Source organism: Pongo abelii, chromosome 7 (genome assembly GCF_028885655.2).
Source record: "Pongo abelii isolate AG06213 chromosome 7, NHGRI_mPonAbe1-v2.0_pri, whole genome shotgun sequence".
NCBI classification, from domain to species: domain Eukaryota; kingdom Metazoa; phylum Chordata; class Mammalia; order Primates; family Hominidae; genus Pongo; species Pongo abelii.
Window position 1 is genome coordinate 43,646,645 of NC_071992.2, and position 23,146 is coordinate 43,669,790.

Here is a 23,146-nt window from a genome sequence, read left to right on the forward strand (position 1 = left end):
TCCTTCCTAAAAGACTCAGAACTAGCTGATTCTCTGGAATGTTTGGCTTGTGGGGGAACATTGGCCCTGATGATTCTGGGTGAGTTTGGTTGGAACCCATCTGTGGACGTTGAGGGAATAAGTGAATATTCCTCTGAATGAATGGCTTCTCCAGCTCACATTCTTAAGGGGTCATGCTTATATTTACTTGAGGCAAAGTGATAGCCTCTCGTAAAAGAACGGTTATCTAGAAATTGTGGTTTGATTGAGTTCTGATGTGAACAGTTTTGATATTTCCAGACATCAAAGTCTGTGTTAAGGGGACCTTAAGCTACCAGTTACCTCTGGCTTTAATGATTTTTCAGTTTCCAAACACTACCGATTTGATAAACTCAGTTGGCTTGCTCTTTCCTCCACTTCTAAGAATTTGTGTGAGTGTTGTTTAGTGTTGGCCAAATAACTTGTTAGGCCAGTTTGGTGTTCTCTGTCCTGGAGGCTGGCATTCAGCAAAAGGAACTCGGGGTGGGGTGTGGCGGGATGGGATGGGGTGGGATGGGATGGGACTGGGAGAGCCAGCAAGGGGCCTCTGAGCGGAGGAAAGACTAGCAAGGTCATGAGTGCAGACTCTTCCTATAAGGGGCGGATAGTGAGTATTTTAGGGTCTGTATCTGTAAGGGGCAGATAGTGAGTATTTTAGGGTTTGTCAAATCTTCTTTGTTTTTTGCATCTGTTTAAAAGAGTCTAAGAATGTAAAAACTCATGAGTCTTTGTGAAAAAGACTATAGCCAGATGTGGGCTGTGATTGGCCAACCCCTGAACTAGGTGAAGAAATTGGTTTATTGCTGCACATGTTTACTGGTTTGGGGACATGAACCCAGAATAACCTTGGGAATTCTTAGTTGTGATCCTTAGAGGAGTGATCTACACTCTGGCATGGGGGTCAAAGTGACCCTGGTGTCGGTCACCTTGGGTCTGTGGAACTCAGGGTAACCCTGGCCAGTAGGACAGAGGCCCTTGCTGCCTCTTTCCCATGGCAGTGCTGTCCACAGGGAGTGGAGAGACAACAGTGGAGGAGGAAAGCAGATGTTGCCCTGGATGGGCCTGAGAACTTCGGTAACTCAGGTGCCTGAACTACCTCTAGAGCACAGTTAGAAAACTGGCATGTACGAGTGTTTATCAAAACACAAGAGCATGTCTGTATCTTGGATTCTGAGACCACCACCAAATTCTGATAATGGAGTCCAGATCTTGATGGTTTTCTCTAATCACAAGAAGTTCTGTAGAGCAGGCTGGCTTGAAGAAAGTGCTACTTCTTTTTTTTTTTTTTTTTTTTTTTTAAAGAGTCCCGTTCTGTCACCCATGCTGGAGTCTTCCCAGGTTCAAGCAATTCTCCTGCCTCAGCCTCCTGAGTAATTGAGATTACAGGCATGTGCCATGATGCTTGGCTAATTTTTGTATTTTTAGTAGAGATGGGGTTTCGCCATGTTGGCCCGGCTGGTCTCGAACTCCTGACCTCAGGTGATCCACCTGCCTCAGCCTCCCAAAGTGGGATTACAGGCATGAGCCACCGCGCCCGGCCAGTGCTACTTCATTTTAAAGCATGTAGTTTGGGAGACAGGAAGAAGTAGGGGTTACAGAGCAGGGGCCTGGAGACGGATGCTCTTGTCCTGCTTCCAACTCTCTGCAACCCTGGGTGACTTGAGTCCCTTAATCTTCCCAACCTCAGCGTCCTCACCTGTAGATCAGGATGACAATTACTCCACCGTACAGCCATCGTGGAGATTACTTGAGGGTGGTATATGTGAAATGCTCCTTAGCGCAGTGCTGGGCATGTTGTAAGCACTCAGTCAGTGTTAGCAATCGCAGTGACAGTGTGAAAGTGGAAGGAAATGTAAGAAGTGGCCATCAGAACTAGGAACTAGGGTTCATGACCCAGCGCCACTGAATAGCGTGTCCTTGTAGACTAGAGCATTTTGTCTTCAGAAATGTGTGAATGACATGGAGCTGTACAGAGGAACTGGGTCTGCAACTACCTCTCTCAGCTTCCTGATGTGTAAAATGGAAATCATACAGATTGACGGGCTGGGGATAAACAAACGAGGTAACAAGGGAAGGGCCTTGAGTTCTCTGAAACTGTAGCAGGACAAGCCACAGTCAAGAACCCCTCAGACACCCAGTTGTAGAAGGAAAGGGTTTTATTCAGCTGGGAGCGTTGGCGGACTCACATCTCCAAAAACCGAGCTCCCTGAGTGAGCAATTCCTGTCCCTTTTAAGGGCTTACAACTCTAAGGGGGTCCACGCGAGAGGGTTGTGATCGATTGAGCAAGCAGAGGGTACGTGACTGGGGGCTGCATGCACTGGTAATCAGAATGGAACAGAACAGGACAGGGATTTTCACGATGCTTTTCCATACAATGTCTGAAATCTATAGATAACACAAGCAGTTAGGTCAGAGGTTGGTTTTTAACTACCAGGCCCAGGGTGTGGTGCTGGGCTGCCTGTGGATTCCATTTCTGCCTTTTAGATTTTATACTTCTTTGTTTGGAGGCAGAAATTGGGCATAAGACAATATGAAGGGTGGTCTCCTCCCTTAAAACATTGCACAGATTTTAAGGCAAAGTCAGTAGTTGTTCATTCCCTCCCTTTGAGAACCTCACTCATTAGTGGGAGTTCTCACTTTCTTCCTCACTCTCCATGTCTTCTTGCAAGACAGATCGATAGTGATTCATATAGTACACTTATGCCGAAGCATTTTGGTGAACTAAGGTAACGATGAAGCTTTTTATCATTTGAAGAAGTACAGGTAGCAAACAAGGCAGTAGTAAGCAGGTTCCTATTACTATTGTGACTCCTATTATAAGAGTTTTAAATCCTCCTAGCACTGGGAACCATTTTCCAAACATGGCCCCAGGATCAAATCCATGCCCCCCTTGCATTAGCACGTGTGCCAGTTTTGTCATATCTCTATGTCTTCAACTACTTGCCCTTGATCATCTATGTGTAGACAGCAATTACTAAGGTTAAATTCCCGATAGACCCTTCCTTCAGCTGCTAGCAAGTAGTCAAGAGCCAATCTATTTTGATAGATAGCATTTCTCATCTGAGTTTCTTGCCGGGCCAGAATAGTCAAGGCTCTGTCGGTTTTATTAGTGATTATTTCTAAGACAGCTTGTAACCGTTTGATTCGGTTGAACATGTAAATGGCAGTCCAGTATCCCTACGAGCCGTCTTGTGCCCAATTAGCAGGCCCATAATATGGTATGATTCTCTTAGGGGGCCATTTATCATCTTTCCAATTTCCTATAGCTATGCTTCTTTTTTCGCAGGAAGCATAGACAGGGAAGCCCAGGAGTTTACCCGTTTTTATGGGCAGTAGGAAGAAAGGTGGTTTAATAGTGCCAATAACACAACTTCCTGCCCACTGGTTGGGTAATTTGGCATAAGCTCTATGCCCACATATCCAGTATAATCCAGTGGGGGCTGTCCAGTCCTGGTGGGACTCCGGGTGGGTCCACATGGTTTGCAACTTTGGGAATTTACTAAATGGATTCCTTTCTGTGTGATTTGAACTCCACCAAGTGACTATTTTTGTAGTACCATTATGCAGTTTCTGTCCCAGACAACTAAGTTGTCCTATGGGGTGAGTGAATTCTTTGCCTTCTCTAGCTATGCAATATTGTCCAAAAATTGAGGCTTTTAGGACCCAGAAATTATCAGGGTGATTCTTTTGAGCCGAGAATTCATCAGGAACTGGGTGTGTGGGTACTAATTCTCGGGCTTCTCATGGCCATTGATCTCCTATTACAGTTCCTCAACATACATAACACGAAGTGACATTGAGAGACTGGGCTAAATGCTCAGCTAATTGCAAAAACAAGTTTCATGTTTTTCCTGGAATTTCTGGTACTAGCACATTTAGTTCATCATAGAAAGTTTGAAACACTGGCTCAGGAGAGCGTTTGTAAACTTCTCCTCGAGCTAAGATATTTACTCGAGGATCCAGTCCGGCCCCATCGATTCCTAAGGTCACACGCTCCCCTTTTTTCCAGTGAGGATCAAGGGGATTGGTTATTACGAGCTCTAAGGGGTTACATTGTCCCTTAGTACAGGAAGGGCCGCTTTTTCCTTTCTGAAGGTGGACTGGATCGTTTCATTTTTTATCCACGTGGCCCAAATGACACAAGACTAGTATCCACATTCATTTCCACACAGTCCTAATTCATAACAAATATACTTATTTTTGGTCGTATAGCCTTTTTCTCCATCAAAAGAGCCACATCCTCTTCCTACTTATTGCTATTAATGACAACACAGACATCAAATTTCAAGATTATGCATTTGGGCACCCCTTTTTTTTCTGTTCTGGCTAATCCTTTACTTGTATCACTTACGAGTCCCCACCAGTCTTCAGTCCTTAATCTTATTTCAAAAACTGTGGACATGGGAGGCTCAGAGGGGTCATAACACACATCAGGCTGGTCACTTCCTGGGCTACATACCTTGTACTGGAGGTGCTGCTTTCTTGACTCGGGTGTGATGAGTCCATCCCTTTTTCGCTGTACGAACAGCAGTCTCTGTGGTTAACAGCACAAGGTAGGGTCCTTACCAGGCTGGCTCTAGTTCCCCTTCTTTTCACCCTTTGATGAGAATGTGATCTTCAGGCTGGTGCTGGTTTACCGGAAATTCTAGGGGTGGTACATGTGCTAAAAGACTTTTAGTTTAGTGGAAGAAAAACCAAGTATATAATTTTTAAGAAATTCACCTTTTGTTTTAAATGTGGGGACATCAGCAGTGGACTTTATAGTCCTTGGTGCCTTTCTACTGAGAAATTTCCTTTAGCACCTATTTTTATTAGTTTTTAGAACAAAGAAAGCCAAACACCATTTTATATTTGACAGTGCTTCCTGGATGATTTTTATACCAGATAAGCTATATTTCATTTTTATATTAGTGTGTTATTAATGTTAAACTTAGTTTTAATAAAACTTTGTAGACATATTTATTCAATTTTTAATGTCTGACCATAAGGTAAGATTTTTATAGGCTCTTTTTAACCTTTTATAATTTTTTGTTAAAGAGCAGGTTAGTGCTTTAAGAAAAACCCGTTGTGTTTTTATTTTAATGTTCAGTTTACAGAAAAACTGGATGATACCTCTTTAACTTTAGCCAATATGTTTACACACAGAATTTTCTTTACAATTAACATTTTAAAACTTGCTTAAGCCTTTAAAACAATTTTTTTAACCTTTTAATGTAGGTAAAAATTTACATTCCTATGCCTCCTTAAAATCCATTTACCAAAGGTATATTTTACTTTCCTTATACACCTTGTACATAAACTGTTTTTTTAAATAGTTTTACATTCAGGAGGCCTATATTATACAACATTTCTTGCATAAATTCCTTTTTTTAATAACTTTTTTTTTCTCAGAACTTTCGCAGACAATTCTTCGATATGTCTCAACTTTCTGACTTATTACAAACTTTTTTTTTTTTTTTTTGAGATGGAGTCCCACTCTGTCGCTCAGGCCGGAGTGCAGTGGCCCGATCGCGGCTCACTGCAAGCTCCGCCTCCTGGGTTCACGCCATTCTCCTGCCTCAGCCTCCCAAGTAGCTGGGACTACAGGCGCCCACCACCACACCTGGCTAATTTTTTGTATTTTTAGTAGAGAGGAGGTTCACTGTGTTAGCCAGGATGGTCTCCATCTCCTGACCTTGTGATCCGCCCGCCTTGGCCTCCCAAAGTGCTGGGATTTCAGGCATGAGCCACCGTGCCCGGCCCAAACTTTTTTTTTTTTAAACAACCAGTTAATTTATTTCAGGGCAAGAATTTACCATATAACTTTTTTTTTACATAAATTCTGTCCCCCCCCCCTTTTTTTCTGAAGATGATAACCATTCCTTTCCAAAGTGAACTTCCTTTATATCTGTGGACTAGACTGTCTAAGGCCACAAGATTAGAAGTTACTATAATACATGTTACACTTTTAGCAGACTTCAGTTTTGTTGAAAACCTTGTAAGTTTGGGATTTTAATTATCCTTTGCTATTAGTAAGACCTTGTTTAGTCCAAATTAACTTAGAATTGGTATAGGTTTTTTTGTTTTGTTTTTTTTTTAATTACCTGGGAGGAACCATCTATTGTCCTGTTCTGAAGGGAGTTCCTCCTAGGTCTGGTCAGACCTTTGTATGGTAATTAAGATTTGGATCCCCTGTTAGGAAACCTGCTGGGTTAAGGGAATTTTCAGTGGTTAATGTTAAATCATCCTTTTTTTTTTTTTTAACTTAGGATATTTCTGAACTGGTGAGGTATGCTCACAATGAGGTTTCCTCTAGAAGTTATTTTTCTACTTTCTTCTGTTAGCAAAGCAGTTGCCGCTACCGATTGAATGCTTTTGGGCCATCTGCAGATTACTAGGTTAAGGATTGTTGATAGGAAGGCTATAGGTTGTTAGTGGCCTCAGTGCTTTTGGGCTACGCCGTTGTTTACACTTACAACAAGGTGGTATTGGAGTGTTGTAGGGTCACGGAGAAGACCCTCAATTATCAATTATAGGTTTTAAATTTACCCTGGCTTTTAAAGGAATAGGGTACACTTTTTTTCTTAACTACTTGTATATCTCTTTCTTTCTCTCTTTAATTTTCTGTCTCTCTCGTTGACTTTTCCTTTTGCCTCTGCCTCTTCCTCTCTCTCTGCCTCTCTCCCTCCTTGACTCCGTCTTTGTCTCTCCCTCTCTTCCTGTCTGTCTTTTCCTCTCTGTCTCTCTCTGCTGGTCTTTCCTTGCCTCTGCTAGCCACTTATGCTGCTGTTCTCTCAACCACTGTGGCGGGGCAGGGGTGGGGGGGTGTGGTCTAAAACCAGCGGTAACCAAGTGTCTATGAACGGGAACTGGTCTAGGTGCCCTGGCTTACGGGTTACCTTGTGCCGTATCTTTGAAACAAGGGACCTGTCCAGGCTTCTTTCTGATGGCCAACAGCCACCTCCAATGCTGGCCAGTCTATTTCACACACAGTTCTAAGTTTTCCTGGTATCGTAGTAATGCCGTAATCTCCCTTCAGTCCTTTCTTGAAATTTTTCAACGTAGTTCCTAGTGGGGTGGGCTTATTTTGTGCCTGACCCATGTGTCCTTGAGACAAAACACCACGCTCTCACCACACGCACACCACAAAACAAAGAACGGGTAAAAAGGGCACACACACACTTTTACAGTTTACACCAAACCAGAATCAAAACCAAAATCAGAGTATCAAGAGATCCAAGCCAGGTCAAAACCAAAGTATCAAGCAATCCAAATTAAGTCAAAAACAAAAGCCAAAGTACCGGTACAGGTATGCCGTGGGTGATGAGGCCACGCTTCCACTCAAATGGAGTGGGCAAGTTCCAAAGACAAGTCTTACCAAGTTTCAGATGTCTGGACTCCCAAGTGCCAGTTCCTTCCTGGTGTTCAGCCACTGCGCTGATCCTCTGTGGGAGGCTGCCACATGCTGCTCTGGTGACATGTCCCATGGGGCAATTGCCTACCCGGGAGTGCTCTTTGGATCCGCATTGCTCAGGCTGGTCTGAGTCCCCCACAGGGATGCTCCACAGGGCAGGCCTAAGTCACCTAAGGGGCTGCCTTGGCCTTCTGCTAATCACCTCGTTTCCCGGTCAGGGAACCAAGAAATGCAACAGGACTAGCCGCGGACAAGAACACCTCAGACACCAAGTTGTAGAAGAAAAGGGCTTTATTCAGCTGGGAGCATCAGTGGACTCACATCTCCAAAAACCGAGCTCCCTGAGTAAGCAATTCCTGTCCCTTTTAAGGGGTTACAACTCCAAGGGGGTCTGCATGAGAGGGTCATGATCAATTGAGCAAGCAGGGGGTACGTGACTGGGGGCTGTGTGCACTGGTAATCAGAATGGAACAGAACAGGACAGAGGTTTTCACGATGCTTTTCCATACAGTGCCTGAACTCTATAGATAACACAAGAAGTTAGGTCAGGGGTTGATTTTTAACTACCAGGCCCAAGGCACGATGCTGGGCTATCTGCCAGTGGTCCATTTCTGCCTTTTAGATTTTACTTCTTCTCTCTTTGGAGGCAGAAATTGGGCATAAGACAATATGAAGGGTGGTCTCCTCCCTTAAAACATTGCGCAGATTTTAAGGCGAAGTCAGTACTTGTTCATTTGTTCAATTTCTTGTACTTCTAAGTGTTTGGAATAGCCTGAAGGTGATTAGTGTGAAGCCAAAATGTTTGCCAGAGAGACTTGATAGGATACTCCCAAGTTCAGGGATTTGGAATGTGCGATGTAAAATTGGAATACTTTTGTGAGATATTTGAAATAGTGGAATTTCACAATGAGTGGCCGGTATGGGGAGAGGCTGGAGGAGTTTAATCTCTATGTGGAAAATATGGCAAAATCTTGCAAATTTAAATATGTGTATTTTCTTTTCCTCTGCAATTCCATTTCTAGGAATTTACCCCGAAAATATATTGGCTAAGCACATTTTGTGTACTAAGTCACGCATATACCTGGTTATTCGTTACAACATTATTTACACACACACACACACACACACAAAGAGTAAAAACATCAGTGTTTAGCCTTAGGAGACTGGTGAACTAAGTTGTGGCACATTCTTAAGTTGAAAACTGTGCACCTGCAGAGTGAAGGAGCTCTATGTGTATTGATGGGACATTCTTCTAAGATGTGTTCAGCTAAAAACAAAAACAAAAAGCAAGGTGAAGAATAATATGTCATTGTTGTGTGGCCTGGGGGCCAGTGGTGATGGAGAACCATTGTGATTTCCTTGTTTAAGCATAGAATGTCTTGGGAAGAATACAAAGGTGGTTACAACCTTTGGCAGCATCTGTGCAGAACCACTCTGAGTACCTGGGGGACAGGTAGGAAGGAGATGTACTTTCCATAGCACCCACTTTTTATCTTTTAAACGTGTCTTATATACATGTATTTTATATTCAGAAAGTTTGACCACCGATCATATCTTTTGGGTTGAAAACTGTGAAACCTCTATGTTTCCCTCCCACATTCATGTCTGCCACCTGTTGGGTCTGCCTGGTCTCTTTGACCTTGATGACTTGAGAAGCAGGCATTGACCACACTGACAGTTTTAGGCTTACCCTAAAACAGTCCGCCTGGCCCCCAGCATATTGACATTTTTCCTCTTGATTTGTGTGACTGACAGTGTTTCTGTTTCCCTCCCCCAGCTTTGGCAGCATGTAAGCAGCTGTTTGCCAAGAACCCAGGTCACTGCTAAGAAAGGGTGTCTTCGGGAGAAGAGTGTCCAGAGGAGACCAATGCCAGATGCATCTGGAGTTACACTCAGCACTTGCAGTATGAGACATTGTGTGCCAGCATCTCCTTCCTTCTGGCAAAGACTGTAGCTCTCCAGGTAGGAGGGTCCTGGAAGCTGTGAGCACCAGGAGCCTTGCCAGAGGAGGATGGGGCCAGATATGAACTCTCTACCATGAACATGGTTCTCAGCTTATAAAGAAATTTTAAGTAAAACAATTATTTAATTTCCACATATTCAAGTTCAAAAGCCTTCTGTGTGAAGTGCCAGTGATTACCCCTCCATAGGAGTTATCAGGATTTTTCTGGCACCAAGTTGAATTCTTCTTGGTACTTCTGGTAGTGACAGATCTGCAGGACAGATTATCTGTTGAATGCTCTTGGGCAGGAAAACCATGTAAAACCTCTGGAAGCAGCATCAGGACAGCAGTGCGGAGCCCCCGTCCTCACTGCTCACTTGCACAGAAACTCCATCTGGACTCGGATGCTTTTACTGAAGACCCATCGAGCTTCATTCATCTTTAGAGTCCATCCATTCTGGGGAGACCTGGCGTTTGCAGCTGCCTCCTGTGGCCGTGTTTTTCTGTCATTCTGTTCCCAGGCCTTCTATTCAGGCGGTTGAAGGGTGTGGACTTTGGAATGGGGTTTGCTGTTCTTCGGGAACTTGCTTCCTTTCCCTGGCTGGTGCTGTCGAGAAAGACCATCTGAAGGCTGCAATTTGTTCTTAGGGAGGCAGGTGCTGGCCTGGCCTGGATCTTCCACCATGTTCCTGTTGCTGCCTTTTGATAGCCTGATTGTCAACCTTCTGGGCATCTCCCTGACTGTCCTCTTCACCCTCCTTCTCGTTTTCATCATAGTGCCAGCCATTTTTGGAGTCTCCTTTGGTATCCGCAAACTCTACATGAAAACTCTGTTAAAAATCTTTGCGGTAAGTTGTGCTGTTATAAAAGGTTGCTTCACAGAGGAGGGTAGAAGTGCATTTAGCAAAAAGTTATTCTTACAGGCCTATTGTTATCTCTTTATTAGATAGGGAGAAAGTTGGGAGAATGGGAAGTGGCTTTTTGAGTAAGAAGAATAACTAAACGTGTACTTTTGAAAGGTACTTGTGTGTTTGATTTATGCCGAGCTGAGGGACCTATACCATGACTCCACATGTTGCCTGTTTATTTCAAAGAGAATGGGGCTTAGAATTAAAGAAAAGCACTGCCAATCTCTGTCTCTTCTTGCATAACTGATGCCGTAGCTCGAAGCTGCTGCAGGCATATTCCCTCACTGAGAAGCATGGGAGCCTCTTCTCTTCCAGGCATTTATTCTAAGTAGGTCCTTGCATTTCAGACTAAAAGAATGGACAGAAAAGGGCATTTGAATTGTTTTATTTTCTTAAAGATAGAGGCAAAGGATACATTTCTGAACATATGTCAGAACTTACCTGACCGTTGAATTATACCAAACTGGTCACGTTGTAAGGAAATGGGTGAGAAGTGATGTTTTTTGGAAGTTGATCTCTCCCACAAGACTTAAATACCTCTGCACAGATTTGGTGATTTCATTGTAATGTCTGTTTTTAGTAGTCACCAAATCTTTAGGGATTCATGTATAATTTGAGAAGTGCACTTATAGTAGTAAAAATAATACAGCATTGTTTGTTCATATTTTATCTTTTTCTTTTCTTTTTTTTTTTTGAGACAGAGTCTCACTCTATCACCCAGGCTGGAATGCAGTGGCGCAATCACGGCTCACTGCAACCTCTGCCTCCCGGGTTCAAGCAATTCACCTGCTTCAGCCTCCTGAGTAGCTGGGACTACAGGCCCATGCCACCACACCCGGCTAATTTTTTCGTATTTTTAGTAGAGACAGGATTTCACCATGTTGGCCAGGCTGGTCTCGAACTCCTGACCCCTCAAGTGATCCACCCATCTCAGCCTACCAGAGTGCTGGGATTACAGGCCTGAGCCACTGTACCTGGCCCATATTGTATCTTCTGGTTTTGAAAGTAACTTTTATCATTTTTCTTTGGTTCCTTATAATTCTGTGGTACATGGGGCATTTTATCAACCTACATTTTATTTATCTGCATTTTATCAATGAAGAAAAAGACTCAGATTAAGTGAGCTATGTGAAATGTTACATTATAGTGGGAAATACTTTTTATGTTTGTCATTGAATCTTGGGTTTTTTCTTTTTTGGTACTTAGTATGTCTATAAGCATATGGTTTTTTTTTTTCACATTTAAGAAAACCAAGGGGAAATTGACAACATAAAGTTAATAATTTTAGAGTGAACAGTTCAGTAGCGTTTACTATATTCACATTGTTTTCTGTCCAGTTCACAACATTTTCATCAGTCCAAAGGAAACCCCACACTCATTAAGCATTCACTTCCCATTCCTCCCTCCGCCAGCCCTGGCAACCACAGTCTGCATTCTGCCTCTGAATTTACCTATTCTGCATATTTCATGTGAATGGAATCATACCAAATATGCCCTTTTGTGTCTGGCTTCTTTCACTCAGCATAACGTTTTCAAGGTTCATCAGCATTGTAGCACGTGTCACTACTTCTCTTCTGCCTGTTTGTGGGTGGGGGGCTGAATTATATTTTACTGTATGTCTCTACCATAATTTGCTCATCCTTTCATCCATTGATGGACAAGGATGGGCTGTTTCTACCTTCTCTGGATATTTTGAATAGTGCTGCTGTGGACCTGTGTGTACATGCATTTGTTTGAGTACCTGTTTTTTAAGAATATAATCTTAGAGCATTGCTTAGGATGGACTTGGGGTTATCTGTATCTGGGTCCTTGCTACTCAGAGAGCGATCTGGAGAGCAGCTGCATGAGCGTCGCCAAGCAGCTGGTTAGAAATGACCATCGCAGGCCCACCCCAGACCTATTGAGTTAGACTCTGCACAGGTAAATCAGATGCATATTAAAATTTGAGGAGTGGTGATCTAGTCAGTCTTTGGACTGGCTGTTTTTTAATATATTTATTTTAATTAGGAAATGTAATTTTCATATATTTTGTCCAAGAAAATCTCGAGCAGCACACAGGATCCCTGCGGATGATATAACTTACACCTGGGCCCTTTTACCACCATGAAAAACATCTATCAGGATAGAATTAGTAGAAAAGCTGAGAAACTTAGGACACAGTGAGTGGTGTCTAGTGTCTAGCTTTCATTTACATTTGTAAGCAAGTGGTTAATTCGTGGACCTATGGAAATTGTAATTATTAAAAGGTAGAAGTAAGAGTTATGAGCCTAGAGTTCTCTTGTAGTAGTTAAAATTTCACTTGGATGACTTTGCGTGGGACAGAAGGCCTAGAATCCATGTATATTCCTTGCTCCATCTTGAAAATGTCCCCAAAATTAATACTTTAAAGTTTGTAGCCAAATAAATCCTTTGTACTGTGACTATTATTTAAAATGTACATCCCTATGACTTTTAATGTAGATTATGATACAATGGAAAATTCATCATATGTGTACTTTGGGCCAATTTATAGGACCTGCAGTCTTGAACCAACAGAGACTATTTGAAGCCACATCTTGAAAATTACTGGTTTGGGCCACAGTGGTGTATGTATGTATGTATGTATTTATTTATGAGACAGAGTCTCGCTCTTTTCCCCAGGCTGGAGTGCAGTGGCGTGATCTTGGCCCACTGCAGCCTCCTCCTGGGTTCAATCAATTCTCCTGCCTCAGCCACCCAAGTAGCTGGGATGACAGGCGCGCGCCACCACACCCGGCTAATTTTTGTATTTTTAGTAAAGGCAGGGTTTCGCCATGTTGCTCAGGCTGGTCTTGAACTCCTGGCCTCAACTGATCCATTCGACTCAGTCTCCCAAAGTGCTGGGATTACAGGCGTGAGCCACCACACCTGGCCTGGGGCACAGTGATTTAGAAGTGGTAATGGAAGTAGCGTATGTATATTTGTGACCTCAACATTTAGAATTTCAGAAACTAGATTTGCACTCCTTCCTTCCTTAGAGGTGTGTGCCAGCCACCGAAAGGGTTGTAGATGCCCTGTGGGGCCTGTCCTGTTCGTGGACCATTACAGCCTGGCTGTAAACTGAGTCACGTGGGCCGGAAAGGACTGGCGTGTTCCTTCAGGGGCCTGGGGTTCTCCGGAGGAGTGCTGGTTTTTTCTCACCCTCTCTTACTGCTCTGATTCGATCTGAATGGAAGGTAGGAACTGAATGCTGCCTTCTCAGTGGTCACATAGGTACAGCTGAACTTGGCCCAGTGGGCTTCAGGTCTTGGGAAGTCAGTATCTGTCTATCTGTCTAAAATACACCTATACTTGTGGGTGTTTGTGTGTACCTTTCTTAAAATTGAGGAGTGTCTTAGTCTATTTAGGCTGCTATAACGAACTACCATGGGTTGGGTGGCTTAAAAAACACATTTAGTTTTTACATTTCTGGAGGCTGGGAAAACCATGTCCAGGCACCAACAGATTCAGTGTCTGGTGAGGCCACTTCCTGGTTCGTAGACATCTGTCTTCTCTCTATGCCTTCATGCGGCAGAGGGATGAGGGAGCCCTCTGAGGTCCCTTTTATAAGGGTACTACTAGTGCTATTCATGATGGCTTCACCTTCATGACCTTATCACCTCCCAAAGGCTCCACCTCCAAATGCCATCACCTTGGGGCTTAGGTTTCAACATGAATTTTGAGGGGACATAAACATTTATTCTCTAGCAAGGAGAGACCTTTATTTTACCTTTTTAAGCCTCTTCACCGCTTCCTAAATTGGAATAATGGGTATAAGTTTAGAGCCGGAAGAAGGTTCAGAGATCATCTTCATTTTGCCGTTCTCCCTCCTGTCAGTGCATTTAAATCTCCTGGGGAGGCATTTTAAAAAATACTTCTGGGGCTGGGCGCGGTGGCTCATGCCTGTAATCCCAGCACTTTGGGAGGCCGAGGCAGGTAGATCGCCTGAGGTCGGGAGTTCGAGACCAGCCTGGTCAACATTGTGAAACTCAGTCTCTACTAAAAATACAAAATTAGCCGGGCGTAGTGACGCACATCTGTAATCCCAGCTACTCGGGAGGCTGAAGCAGAAGAATCGCTTGAACCCAGGAGGCAGAGGTTGCAGTGAGCGGAGATCCTGCCACTGCATTCCAGCCTGGGTGACAGAGCAAGACTCCGTCTCAAAAAAAAAAAAAAGTACTTTTGGGCCCCAGAACCTGCTTTAATTGATCTGAGTAGGTGTTTTTTTAAAAGCTCCCCAGGGTATTCTGATGTCTCAAGTATGGACCTCAGTGACTGTTCCTGACACAGAGGATGTGGGGGGCAGGATGCTGTGACATGTGAGATTAGGTTAGAAAATGCAGTAGGGCTTCTATCTGGCCCATCTCTCAGGCCGCTTGCCCCTGGACCCCAGCTGTCATGTTGTAAGGAAGCCAACCAGGTGTAGGCAGCCCAGCTCCCAGCTCAGTGAGGCCCTGAAGGCCAGCACCAGCCACCCCACACTGGAGGGATGAGTCTTCTGAGGATTCCAGTCCTCAGCTGCACAGAATGAGTGAATGAATGAATGAATGAGTAGTGTATTCACCTAGTTTTGGGGTGGCTTGTAATATAGCAATAAGATAGACAGACAGACCTTAGAAAATTTTAAACATTCATTCATGACCCACAGCTTGTAACACCTTTTAATTTTTTTTTTTTTTTTTGCCTTCTTCCTTTCAGTCTTTGGCAATGCACATTTATATTTTATGGCTGTATTAATAGTGTTTACTTGTTGTGTGTCTGCATTTTCTTTTGGCATTTTATCAGCCATTTTCACATTTTACTAAATAATCTTCATAAAGATCATTAAAACTGGATACCTAATAGTTCATGCAGTACATACACCTGTGCTTTTGGCAGACCTAAGCAAGCCCTGGCTTACAGCTCCTTTCACATGACTAGTTCTCCCTATATAAAGGAACCAGGAGAAAATATTTGTGTACCTGCCAAGGGAGAAGGAATATGGAGAGGGTATGGGTGGATCAATGTCTTTTCTATTCCCTTTCCTGGAAGCCCTAACTCAGTGCAGGTCCTCTTCATGCTGAGTCACAGATCTTTGTGTGCAGAGAGCAGCATGTGACTGGAAGGGTTTTAGTGTTTGCTTAATGTTTGTGCTTCACATGAACCCCCTCCACAATGGTGATGGTATCACTAGGAGTAGAATTCCCAGGAGTAGACTCTCAGCTGAGTTGAAAATGGCCTGGAAGAGGGGAGAGAAGAAAGCCTGGATGTAAAGGAGAAAGATGAGAACAAATAATGTGAAAGGAGTTGATCAGGTCACGTTAGAGAAGATGAGACAGCTATAATGTGATCTGTGTTAAACTCCAAGGTGGGACTTGTTGGTGGAGAGTCATAGAAACCAGTGGCGGTTGTGGAGAAGCTGAAGAGACTAGTGGTGGTGATTGTGTGCGATGGGCATTCGTGTTGGGTCAGGCAGCTGTTACCTTGAATCCCAGGGCTTTCATTACTGGCTCTGAAAAAGGCATTGAACTTTCCCGTGATTCTTCATCTAGAGAGTGGGAGTATTAATACTCCTTTCACATGGTTGGAGTGAAAGAGGCCATCCCACCCCGACGAGGAGTATGATTTTAACATAGCCTTGAGTAGGTTAAAGGACAAACTGAAGCAGACAGGAATTGAGGGGGAAGACGAAAGGAAATAGTGCCAGGTTTTGTCATTTTGGCTCTACTTTTCCATAAGGAGACCTTGATGGAGAGAAATATTGAGAGTTGATGAATTAAATTAGTGACTGCCTACTAAGTAGAAGGCACTCTCTCAGACTGTGCTGAAATGCACATAGGGGTAAGTTCTGGCTGCTGCCTCTTGAGGTATGTGTAGTCTAGTAGGAAAGACAAATACATGCATCTATAACTAATTCAGAATGGGATACCAGTTGAAATACACAGGCAGAGGTGAATTCTGATTGCAGGAATTGAGTAGGTAACATTTCTTAGATTTCACATTTGAACTGGATCCTAAAAGGGAGAACAATAGAGCATTCTAGAAGCACAGTTGATAAAGGCGAAAAGGTAATCTTGTTTAGAGATGGCACATAGTTCAGTAGAGCAAAAACACTGGGCACATGGAGGGAATGAGGTGGGTTACAATACTGAACTTCAGGCATTGGGTTGTTTTTTTTTTTTTTTTTTTTGAGACAGAGTCTCCCTCTGTTGCCCAGGCTGGAGTGCAGTGGCGCAATCTCGGCTCACTGCAACCTTTGCCTCCTGGGTTCAAGCGATTCTCCTGCCTCAGCCCCCTGATTAGCTGGGGTTACAGGCCTGTGCCACCACACCTATTTTTGTAGTGTTAGTAGAGATGGGGTTTTGCCAGGTTGGCCAGGCTGGTCTCAAACTCCTGACCTCAAGTGATCCACCCTCCTCAGCCTCCTAAAGTTCTGGGATCACAGGCATGATCCACCGCGCCCAGCCCATTGAAGGTTTTTGAACAAGAAAGTGACGTGGCTGGACTCTGACAGCATGTGTTCAGGTGGATCGGAGGGAAGCAAGAGGGAAGTAATTCAATAGGGAATAAGGGAGTGCAGAGGACAGGGCATGAACCACGAGGCAGCTGGGTGAGAGCATCCTCTTGGGAGGATGGCGAGGGCTTGCTGTATCTTGCCTTATGCATCTCTTCCATCTGGTGCTTCCTGAGCTGTGTGTCCTTTATCATAAAGCCATACATGTAAGTAAACCATTGCCCTGAGTCTTGCGAGTCACTCCAGCATATTGAACCTGAAGAAAGGTTGTGGGAACCCCGATTTATAGCTGGTCAGTCAGAAGTATGAGTCACGTGAGACTTTCAACTTGCATCTGAAGTAGGGGCAGTCATGTGGGACTGACTCTTAACTTGTGGGATCTGATACCAACTCCAGGTCAGTAGCCTCAGAATTGAATTGAATTGAATTAGAGGACACCCAGCTGGTGCCTGCTGAAGATTTGCTTGGTTTGGGTTTGTGGGGGCATTCCTCACACATCTGGTATCAGGAGTGTGCTGTGTGAGTATAGTGCAGAGAAGCAGTGTTTTCCCAGAGTCCCTTTGATTTGGTCCAGTAGGGTTTGTAGGGGCCAAGGGAAAGCATGCCCTTTGCCCTCTGAAGATTCACTGAAAAATCAACTCTCAAAAGCAGATTAATAAAAGAAAAGACATACAAATTTGTTAATGTGCACAGGAGTTTTACAAAGATCTCAAAGAAATAGCCAGATGGCTGATGCTTTTGTAGCATTTGATGTTACAGAAGCAGTGGGGGCTCCAAGCATGGCCAAAAAACAGGCTATGGCGGTAAATCAGGTGGCAATAGGTAACAAGGAGAGAAGAGGAGGCCTGGCTAGCACAGGTAGTCTTGTGTAGATGAAACCTCACAGATAGCAGCCCTTCAAGAGTGTAGATGCTAAGTGTTTCTTTCAGACCTTTAAAGGCGTCTGACTGTCAGTTCTTTCTAGATTGGGACAGGGAGGGAGGTGCTTCAGAGAAAGTCCATTTGCATCTGTTTACTTCACTTTGTCTCCTCTACAGATGCAAATTCCTCCTACAAAAGACAGTTTCTCTGTTATTCTTGCATTTCCAGTCCTTCTGAACAGTCGTCTTGAAATATGTCAAAGAAGTATATTTCAGGATGAAATATTTTGGTTTCTTTCAGGCAGAAAGAATCCAGTTCATTGATGAGCCATTTCTCAAACTCCTGGCCTTAAATGATCCTCCTGCCCATAGTGCTGGGATTACAGGTGTGAGCCACTGCACCCAGCCACCTGATCAGCCATTTCTTAACAGGCTGTTCAGCCCTCTCCTCTTTTCCCCTGCCCTTGTGACTTGGGACAATTTTTTCCTAAACACAGATGCGTTTTGTCATGTTCCTGAAGTTAAAAAGCAGGAGGCCAAAGGGATGTTTATTACTGAACTGCCACAGAACTAGGAGATGTAGAATCTCAATTAGCAGATCCTTTTCCCGTGATGACAGAGCCTGCAGGCGTCTTGAATTTTGCACATTGAAACAATCCTCAGACTGAAATTGTCATCTGCAAGAGGCCTGATGTCATATATTCTCTGCCTATTGCAGTCTCATGGAGTATCCGAATTGTCAGTACAGAATGAAGTTTCTCTCTCTTTTTTTTTTTTTTTTTTGTGACAGGGTCTTGCTCTGTCTCCCAGGCTAGAGTGCAGTGGTGCAATCTCCGCTCACTGCAGCCTCAACGTCCCCTGGCTCCCATCTCAGCCTCTGGAGTAGCTGGGACTACAGGCACACGTCACTATGCCTAGCTAATTTTTTTGTATTTTTTAGATACGGGATTTTGCCATGTTGCCCAGGCTGGTCTCAAACTCCTGGGCTCAAACGATCTTCCTGCCTTGGCCTCCCAAAGTGCTAGGATTACAGGCATGAGCCCCACTGCGTCTGGCCCCAAGTTTTTCTCTTCTGATTATTCTTGCAGTGCCAAAACAGAGCCTGGCCAAAATGTAGAACCCTAAATTCTGGTTGAGTGACCTGTGTTTCTGCATGCCAGGATTGTTGTGAACTCTCTTGCCCCTTTTCACCTCTTTAGTTCTAGGAAACCAGATGAGATTTACCTTCCTCCATTTTAGGTATTATATTAACATTTTTAAAGGAAAGCTCATCTGTGCTTAGAGCCAAAAGACATCAATGGCCAAATATCTGAAACAGAGAAAATGGGTCATGTGAGTTTTCTTGCCTTTGAACTTTCTTTGCGCGGTGACTTTGTGAGCCACCTTCCTTTCTAGACTGTGGGGTTTGAGATTTCCAGAAGAGGTCAGATCACTGATCAAACTCGCGTGCAGCATTCGGCTTTGCTGGACCACGTGGTGCAGTCTTGCTGACCCTTTGGGCTTTGCCAGCAGAACCCGCACCACGTACCCTGGGCCATGTGCATCCTCCCGTGCCATGGGATGATGGGCTCGTGCCCACCATGCATAGCTGTGGAAGCCGAAGGTTGAGGCTTTTGAATGCCTATTCTGTTTCTCTGACTCACCGTGGACATGACATAGCTTTCTCTCTAGTGATACCATATCCAGGTGGGAATAAGTGCACCCACGTTTTCACCTTTCAGTTGATAGTGGAAGAGAACCAGCCCCTGGCTGTCTTATACCAGCGAAACCAGTTTTAATGAAGAGGGGTTCTAGGAAAAGCGTCTTTTTCCTAGGTCTTTTCCAGAATCTGTGTTATTTCGGTAATAATGAGGACAGAGTGCTTTGCATTTCCCCAGTTTTGTCCCATACGTGATTTCATTTTATCCTAAGCGACCCCGTGAAGTAGGAGTTTGAGGTAGTATCAATCCTGTTTTGCAGATAAAGAGACCAAGATTCAGAGACTTGGAATGGGTTGCTTAATGAACGCAGCTAGTGAGTGTAAACTTGGGAATTGAATCTGGGTTTTTTTTTTCGATCTCCTAATAGTGTTGTTTTTTTCCTTTAACACTATAAAGCCACTCCCAGGCCTTTCAATATTAAGTTGTGGGATTCTCCCATTAAAATGTTACTCCTGTTACTGGACAGTCCAAGCATATGTATTACTTAAGCTCTTTGTCTCCTTTAAAATGAAAATTGCTGCTTTCTTGGAATAATTTGGTGGCAGGCAGTAGTTTACGGGATACCTGGCTTCGCGTTTAGAGTAGCTGCCGTGGGGCAGTGCAGGAGGAATCGTGAGGTCTGTGCTGTCAGCAAGTGAGCTCCCTACAGCCCGGAGACAGAGAGACAGACGTAGGCAGTGAGGAACTAGGCCTGAGGAACTCACCCCAGCTTCTTGAAGTTCCAAGTGTTTTGCTATAGGTGACTTAACTCTTGGTCCCAGTTGTCAAGGAAGGAGCTGCTCTGGGGAGAGGTGGTTTGAGTTTCCTTCTAGACTATGTGCTTCTTGGCTACAGTCTTAGGTGACTGGGACTGAGGCTTTCACAGAAAAGAGATGGAGGTGTTCACTGATTGAAAACAGGTCTCATTCTTGCTCTTGTATCTTGCTTCCTTCCCCTCCCAGTGGGCTACCTTGAGAATGGAGCGAGGAGCCAAGGAGAAGAACCACCAGCTTTACAAGCCCTACACCAATGGTAAGATGGGGGTGTAGTCCTTGTCCTGAGAGGTCCATTTGAACAGTGTTCCCCAGTGCTTCTGGTGCCACACCCCTCTTCCCTGCATTAGTGCAGGATGTGTGCTATGAGTATGTCTCACGTGCTCTCCCCCAGCGTGCTGCTTGACAGGGACACACTCTTTTGCAGGAATCATTGCAAAGGATCCCACTTCACTAGAAGAAGAGATCAAAGAGATTCGTCGAAGTGGTAGTAGTAAGGCTCTGGACAACACTCCAGAGTTCGAGCTCTCTGACATTTTCTACTTTTGCCGGAAAGGAATGGAGACCATTATGGATGATGAGGTGACAAAGAGATTCTCAGCAGAAGAACTGGAGTCCTGGAACCTGCTGAGCAGAACCAATTATAACTTCCAGTACATCAGCCTTCGGCTCACGGTCCTATGGGGGTTAGGAGTGCTGATTCGGTACTGCTTCCTGCTGCCGCTCAGGTGAGGCAGGGCCTGCGGGGAGTGGGGCTCGCTGCTGCCACCCCACATGGTGCACAGCCCACCTGCCTGCTCTGCTGTGTGTTCCTGTTCTAGAAAGGAGGAGGGAATGACTGTCATTAGCCAGGCCACGTGACTCTTTGGAGGGATACACTGGTGATTCTTCTTTAGAGGCCCTTGGATTCTCTGCATATCAGACAGAAATAGTTGGATTTCTTAAAGACAGCTTGCTTGTCTAGATGACAGCAAACACAGGGACAGGGAACATTGTGTGCTTTCTGCCACTCCTTCCTGGACATGGCTTGTTCTTTCCTGAAGCTTGCCTCTCAGGTACAGAGGCAGTATTGATCTTTCAGCTTCTCTGCACCATGTGCTGCTCTGAGTGTGCCTTGCCAGATGCTAATACCTTCAAGCTCCACCTCCTGTTGCTTCAGAGGGAAGCTGTGCTTCCACCGGGGTTTCCAGCCAAAGGGAAAGGGAGGGCAGCAGGGAGCAGCCCTGTGGCAGAATGGCCAGCTTAGGGTTTTCCAGCCTTCCAGCTGCCTGAGGCCTCAGGAGATGCAGGCAGCTGAGAGCCAGACCCATGGCTCACTGTCAGTTGGAATCGAAAGGATCTCTGGTTCTGATAGGCCTGCTTACATTTCTAGGTGAACTCTGGTCCAGGTCCCAGGTGAGCAGGTCTTGGGGGTGGTTTTTGTGATGCCCACTTTGATTTTCACACCTTCAGTTCTGTACTTGGTAGGATTTGCTGGCTGTGCTCTAACTTTTCTTCTTCTTACAGGATAGCACTGGCTTTCACAGGGATTAGCCTTCTGGTGGTGGGCACAACTGTGGTGGGATACTTGCCAAATGGGAGGTGAGTAGAGTGTGGCAGTCCATGCCTGAAGGACAGTTAGTTCTGGGAATGGTGCTCAGATATCGAAGGCAAGGCCACTTCTTTGGACACAACCAAAACCATGGAATCTTAGATGGATTAAATAACCCAGTGGTGGCCAGGCGCGGTGGCTCACGCATGTAATCCCAGCACTTTGGGAGGCTGAGGTGGGTGGATCACCTGAGGTCAGGAGTTTGAGACCAGCCTGGCCAGCATGGCGAAACCCTGTCTCTACTAAAAATACAAAAGTTAGCCAGGCGCGGTGGTGGGTGCCTGTAATCCCAGCTACTTGGGAAGCTGAGGCAGGAGAATCCTTGAATCCAGGGGGCAGAGGTTGCAGTGAGCCAATATCACACCACTGCACTCCAGCCTAGGCAACAGAGGGAGACTCCATCTCAAATAATAATAACAACCCAATGGCAACAATGGCATCAGCAGTAAAGTCTTTACTTATTTTTAATTTTGATCTATCACTGTTCTTTTTGTCCTTCAGCCCTCACATTCTTCCCATTTTAAAGACAAAAGGGAGAATACACAAACATGTAGAGTCTGAGACTCAGATGTTAACAGATTTTACAGCTTGTTGTTTAGTTTTGAGCATTTGACTGTGTGGATAAAGTGGTGAGACAATACAGTTTTTAAAATGGTTTGAAATGTAGGGAGGTTTTGTCTGTTTGTGTGAAGAATATTTTGCTCCCTTTGGGAAGTTCTGGGGTTTAGAAACCTTTCTTCTGCCTGGGCGGGTGAGGAGGTTGGCCTCTGGCCTTGGGCCTGCCTCTGGATGTTGACTGGGGGAACGGAGTTCAGCCCGCCTGTGGTCTGCGGATGCCAGATTCTAGGCTGTGAATTCTCCACCCACTGATTTGGGTGGATGTAAGTGAGTCTCCCTGTCCCCTCTTTCTTTCCTCATGTGTGAACATAAAGGTGCTCATGCATCACAGGACTTTCCTGTACGTGCTCATGTCTATAAAAGCACTTTGCTGTCATAAAGGACTGCTGAGCTGTTCAAGTCAGCAACTTTCTGTCTTCCTGTATGTAAAATAAAACCCAGAATCCTTGTCCTGTTGTTGCAGGTTTAAGGAGTTCATGAGTAAACATGTTCACTTAATGTGTTACCGGATCTGCGTGCGAGCGCTGACAGCCATCATCACCTATCATGACAGGTGAGAGCGCTTTATATCAATAGGAAGGGAGATGGCGCTGCAGGAAACACCACCCACCTATACTTGGCCAAATGGGAAGACACTTCTGAGCTTTTAGTTAGAGCAGATGAAGCGTGTGAGGTGAGAGGTGTGTTACATGAACTGTTTCACACTAATTTTGGTTGCTTTGCATACATTTTAAACCCAGGGAAAACAGACCAAGAAACGGTGGCATCTGTGTGGCCAATCATACCTCGCCGATCGATGTGATCATCTTGGCCAGCGATGGCTATTATGCCATGGTAAGAGCTCTTTCTGGTGCGTTCTTGAGGCAAGACTTC

At 44.7% G+C, this 23,146-nt stretch overlaps 1 protein-coding gene across 7 annotated transcripts in view; it reads left to right on the forward strand.

Moving 5' to 3' along the window:
- GPAT4 (glycerol-3-phosphate acyltransferase 4) overlaps positions 1-23,146 on the forward strand; it is a 43,562-nt gene that overhangs the window by 10,777 nt on the left and 9,639 nt on the right. For 4 of the 7 annotated variants that reach the window (XM_024250607.2, XM_063726321.1, XM_054560961.2 and 1 more), the window contains 7 exons: positions 7,631-7,757; positions 9,190-10,202; positions 20,254-20,323; positions 20,492-20,792; positions 21,571-21,645; positions 22,737-22,826; positions 23,014-23,107. In XM_024250607.2, the coding sequence (XP_024106375.1) occupies positions 10,038-10,202; positions 20,254-20,323; positions 20,492-20,792; positions 21,571-21,645; positions 22,737-22,826; positions 23,014-23,107 (795 nt within the window). In that variant the 5' untranslated portion in view covers positions 7,631-7,757; positions 9,190-10,037. 7 annotated transcript variants of the gene reach the window in all.